General features: G+C 42.1%; 1 protein-coding gene across 1 annotated transcript in view; it reads right to left on the reverse strand.

The window, feature by feature from the left end:
* The window catches only part of BEND2 (BEN domain containing 2), a 58,809-nt gene that overhangs the window by 9,522 nt on the left and 43,914 nt on the right, over window positions 1–5,373 (reverse strand). The window contains 1 exon segment of the mRNA XM_017540616.2: window positions 303–443. Within this exon segment, the coding sequence (XP_017396105.1) occupies window positions 303–443 (141 nt within the window).

Below are 5,373 nucleotides of genomic sequence, written 5' to 3' on the forward strand. Positions count from 1 at the left end.
AGAAAACTAGGGCAGAGCTCCAGAAGTCCTACTCACCAGCTCTGTGACCTTGGGGATGGGAGTAATAAAAGTGTCAACACCATGGAGTCATTATGGGTATAAGTGGAGAAGAGGCATGCCAATTGTTCAGCACAGTGCCTTGCATGTAATACACATTTAATAAACATTAGTCATCCTTCTGAGTATCACCTCAAACCTGTCCTTAAAATAGGAAACACACAACTTCTACTGTCTTGCATCAAGGAAGTGGAAGAATGTAGCTCAAATAGTGGCACTTATAATGTGTGTCATTTCAAACTCACCATACTTGGGAAGGATACAGACAGATGATGAAGATGAATCCTGGCCATTGTCACTGTCCAATAAAGTTGAGCAATCCATTGTGTTGAGGCTGTTTTCCATGCCAGTGTCTACTTTTACCAAAATGTCTAGAGGTAACCGTACTGAAAGAAAAGAACTCTCAACTGAGAATTCTACACCCAGCAAAACTGTTTTTCAGGTACAGAGGGGAAATACACTCTCAGACAAAAAAAAACTAAAAATATTTGTTGCCAGAAGACCTACTCTTTATTTTTTTTTGGCTCTGTTGCTCAGGCTGGAGTGCAACAGCATGATCTCAGTTCACTGCAACCTCCACCCTCTAGGTTCAAGCAATTCTCATGCCTCAGTCTTCTAAGTCACCAGAACTACAGGTGCCCACCACCACACCTAGCTAATTTTTGTAATTTTAGTAGACATAGGGTTTCGACATGTTGGCCAGGCTGGTCTTGAACTTCTGACCTCAAGTGATCCACCTGCCTCCAAAGTGCTAGAGATCTACTCTTAAAGAATGGCTAAAGGAAGATCTTCAAACAAAAAGGTTATGACAATAGAAGGAATAGTGGCAATCAGAAAGGAAGAATAGAAAAATGCATGTGGAGAAATAAGCATGTGGAGAAATGGAACAGCCACACTGCAAAACAATTACTATATTTGTAATTATAATTACTATTATTGTAATTATTTTTATAATTTAAAATATGGTAATTAATTGTAGCTTTTTTTAAAATAAATTGCCAAACTGTCAATCTTATTTCTCTGAGTTAAGCACCTAAGAGTGAAATTGATGGAAATTTCACTCTTAGGCATTCAACCCAGAGAAATAAGAGCTCATGTTGACACAAAAACATGTACATGAGTATCCTCAGCAGCTTTATTTGTGATAGCCAAAAACCTGAAAACTGCCCAAGTGCCCTTCAATAGGTGAATGGTTAAAGAAACTGGTAAATCCATACCACAGAATACTATTCAGCAATAAAAATGAAGAATAGAAAGAGCAGAAAGATGGGCAATACAAAACCATCATGAGTTCTCTAAATCATGGAATGACTGAAACAAAAATGAAAACACCATCTGATACCTATGACAATGATATTTAAAGGTGGGGAGAGCAAAGGAACCTAAGTGGAATTAAAGTTTAAACACTTCATTCTAAGTGGTAAAATGTTAATTCCAAAAGGCAGTGATAAGTCACATATGTATACAGTAACACTCAGAGCAACTACTAGGAAAACTGCACAAAGCAATATACTCAAAAACAAAGAAAACAAGATGGAATACTTAAATTGTTCAAGTAACTCACAGGAAAGCAAGAAAAAGAAAAGGAGAATGAGAAATAGAGAAAAGAAATAGAAAAATAATAAAATAGAAGGCTTAAACCCTGTATCAATAATTACCTTAAATGCAAATGATCTAAGCACACCTATTAAGTAGCAGCAATTGGCAAAGTAGATAAAAAACAAGACCCTCAATTGCCAGGTAGTGTTAATGAAAACAAAACAAAACAAAAAAAAACCAACAAGACCCAACTATATGCTCTTTATAAGAAACTCTACAAATTCAATAACCTAAGTAGGTTAAAAGTAAAAGAATGAAAAATATATACCATGTGATATGGTTTGGATTTGTATCCCTGCCTAAACCTCATGTTAAATTGGAGGAGGGGCCTGCTGGGAGGTAACTGAATAATGTGGGCAGATTTCCCCCTTGCTGTCCTCATGAGACTGCGTGAGTTCTGAGATCTGATGGTTTAAAAGTGTGTGGCACTTCCCCATTTGCGCTCTCTCGCGCTCTCTCTCTCTCTCTCTTTCTCTCCTGCTACCGTGTGAAGAAGGTGCTTGCTTCCCCTTCACCTTCTGCCATGAAGGTAAATTTCCTGAGGTTTCTCAGTCATGCTTCCTGTTAAGGCTGTGGAACTGTGGGTCAATTAAACACCTTTTCTTCATAAATTACCCAGCCTCAGGTACTTCTTTATAGCAGTGTGAAAATGGACTAGTGCACCATGCAAAATTAATCCAAAAAAAGAAAACAGAGTGGCTATATTGATATCAGATCAAAAAAACAAACTTCAGGGCATAGAAAGTTACTGAGACAAATAAGGACACTACATAACAATAAAAGGGTTAACCCCCAGGAAAATATAATGATCTTCAATATGTTCACACCAATCAAAAGTGTCTCAAAATATATAAGGCAAAAACTTGAAAGAGTAGAAAGGAAAAATAGACAAATCCACAATTATATTGAGGACCTCAACACCCACCTCTCAGCAACTGACAGAACCACCAGACAGAGGCCAGGCACAAGGGGCTCATGCCCATAATCCCAGCACTTTGGGAGGCTGAGATGGGTAGATCACCTGAGGTCAGGAGTTGGAGATGAGCCTGGCCAACATGGTGAAATCCCATCTCTACTAAAAATACAAAAATTAGCCAGGCGTGGTGGTGCATGCCTGTAGTCCCAGCTACTCAGGAGGCTGAGGCCCCAGAATCACTTGAATCTAGGAGGCAGAGGTTGCAGTGAGCCAAGATCATGCCAATGCACTCCAGCCTGGGTGAAACAGCGAGATTCTGTCTCAAAAAAAAAAAAAAAAAGAACCACCAGACAGAAAACCAGCAAGGACAAAGAAGACCTGAATAACATACAAACAACCAACAGGATTTTCATTATAGAACATTTCACCTAATAAAAGCATAATACACTTTTTTTTTCAAATGCCTATGGAACATTCACCAAGATAGACCACATCCTGAGCCAGAGGAAAAAACCTCAATAAATCTAAAAGAATTGAAATCATATAGAGTATATTTTCTGACCACAGTGGAACCAAACTAGAAATCAGTAACAGACAAGAGAAAAATCTATAAAGACTTGGAAATTAAACAGCAAACTCCTAAATAATCCATGTGTCAAAGAGAAGTCTCCAAGAAAATTTAAAAATACACAGGGCACGGCTCAGGAGCAAGATGGCCTAATAGAAGCCTTCACTGGTTGTTCTCCACACAAGAGCACCAAATTTAATAACTATCTACAAAAAAAAAGCATCTTAATAAGAACGAAAATCATCTCATGTCTCTGCTCAGCCACAGTGGGATAAGGCACCAAGTGGACTCTTGAGGGCCCCTGATTCCAGGCCTTGGCTCTTAGATGGCATTTCTGGCCCTGCCCTGGGCCAGAGGGGAACCCACTGCCCTGAAGGGTGAGTCCCAGGCCTGGCAGCATTTACCACAAGTTGAGCGAACAGCAGTGGTGGCCTGGCAGTACCCGTCATGGGCCTGTGGCAGTGATGGCCACAAAGAGAGACTTCTCTGCTTGTAGATAGGGGAGGGAAGAGTAGGAAGGACTTTGTCTTGTGGCTTGGGTGCCAGCTCAGCCACAGTAGAACAGAGTACCAGGTAGATTCCTAAGGTCTGTAGCTCCAGGCCTTGGTTTCTGACTGGCCCCTCTGGACTCACCCAGGGATACAGGGAACTCACTGTCCTGAAGGGAAGGACACAAGCCTGACTGGCTTTACCACCTACTGATTGTAGAGACTGAGGGCCTTGAGCAAACATATGCTGTAGCCAGGTAGTGGTTACAGCAAGCCTCAGGCAAGACTCAGGGCTCTACTGGTTTCAGGTCTGACCCAGAACTGTTCCAGCGGTGGTGGCCACAGGGGTGTTTGTGTTACCCTTCCCCCACCTCCAGGCAGCTCAGCATAGAGACTCCTTTGTTTGGGAGAACATAAAGGAAGAGGCTGGGCACAGTGGTTCACTCCCAGCACTTTGGGAGGCTGAGGTGGGCAGATCACCTGAAGTCAGGAGTTCCAGACCAGCCTGGCCAACATGGTGAAGCCCTGTCTCTACTAAAAATACAAAAATTAGCCGGGCATGGTGATGCACACCTGTAATCCCAGCTACCTGGGAGGCTGAGGCAAGAGAATTGCTTGAACCCAGGGAGTGGAGATTGCAGTGAGCTGAGATCGCACCACTGCACTCCAGCCTGGGCAACAGAGTGAGACTCTGTCTCAAAAAAAGAACAAGAGTCTCTGCCTGGTAATCCAGAGAATTCTTCTGGATCTTAACCAAGATCACCAAGGTGGCACCTCTACAAGTCTTCAAGAGCCATTGGGTTACTTGACTTGGGGTGCCCCCTGATGCAGATACAACTTCAGTGACCAAAAACTTAGAAAACAACAACCAAGTCCCTTTGAATACCCGGAAAGCCTTTCCAAGAAGGATGGCACAAGTAAGCCCAGACTGCAAAGACAACAATAAATATCTAACTATTCAATGCCCAGACAGATGAATATCCACAAGCTTCAACTCCATCCAGGAACACATGACCTCACCAAATGAATGAAATAAGGCACCAGGGACCAATCCCAGAGAAACAGAGATATCTCACCTTTTCAACACAGAATTCAAAATAGCTGTTTTGAGGAAACTCAAAGAAATTCAAGATAACACAGAGAAGGAATTCAGAATTCTATCAGATTTTAACAAAGAGACTGAAATTAAAAGTATCAAGCAGAAATTCTGAAGTTGAAAAATGTGGTTGACATCCTGAAGAATGCATCAGGGTCTCTTACTAGCAGAACTGGTCAAGCAGAAGAAAGAATTAGTGAGCTTGAAGACAAGCTATTTGAAAACACAAAGGAGACAAAAGAAAAAAGAATGAAGCATGTCTACAAGATCTAGAAAACAGCCTCAAAAAGGCAAATATAAGAGTTATTGGCCTTAAAGAGGACATAGAGAGAGAGATGGGGTAGAATATTTATTCAAAAAGATTGGCTGGGCCAGGCGTGGTGGCTCATGCCTGTAATCCCAGCACTTTGGGAGGCTGAGGTGGGCAGATCATCTGAGGTCAGGAGTTCGAGGCCACTCTGGCCAACATAGTGAAACCCTGTCTCTACTAAAAATACAGAAATTAGCCGGGCATGGTGGCAGGTGCCTATAGTCCCAGCTACTCAGGAAGCTGAGGCAGGAGAATCGCTTGAACCCGGGAGCAGATACTGCGGTGAGCCAAGATTGTGCCACTGCACTCCAGCCTAGGCAACAGAGTGAGACTCTGTCT

This window comes from Cebus imitator, unplaced genomic scaffold (genome assembly GCF_001604975.1).
Source record: "Cebus imitator isolate Cc_AM_T3 unplaced genomic scaffold, Cebus_imitator-1.0 Scaffold128, whole genome shotgun sequence".
In the NCBI taxonomy this organism is placed as follows: Eukaryota; Metazoa; Chordata; class Mammalia; order Primates; family Cebidae; genus Cebus; species Cebus imitator.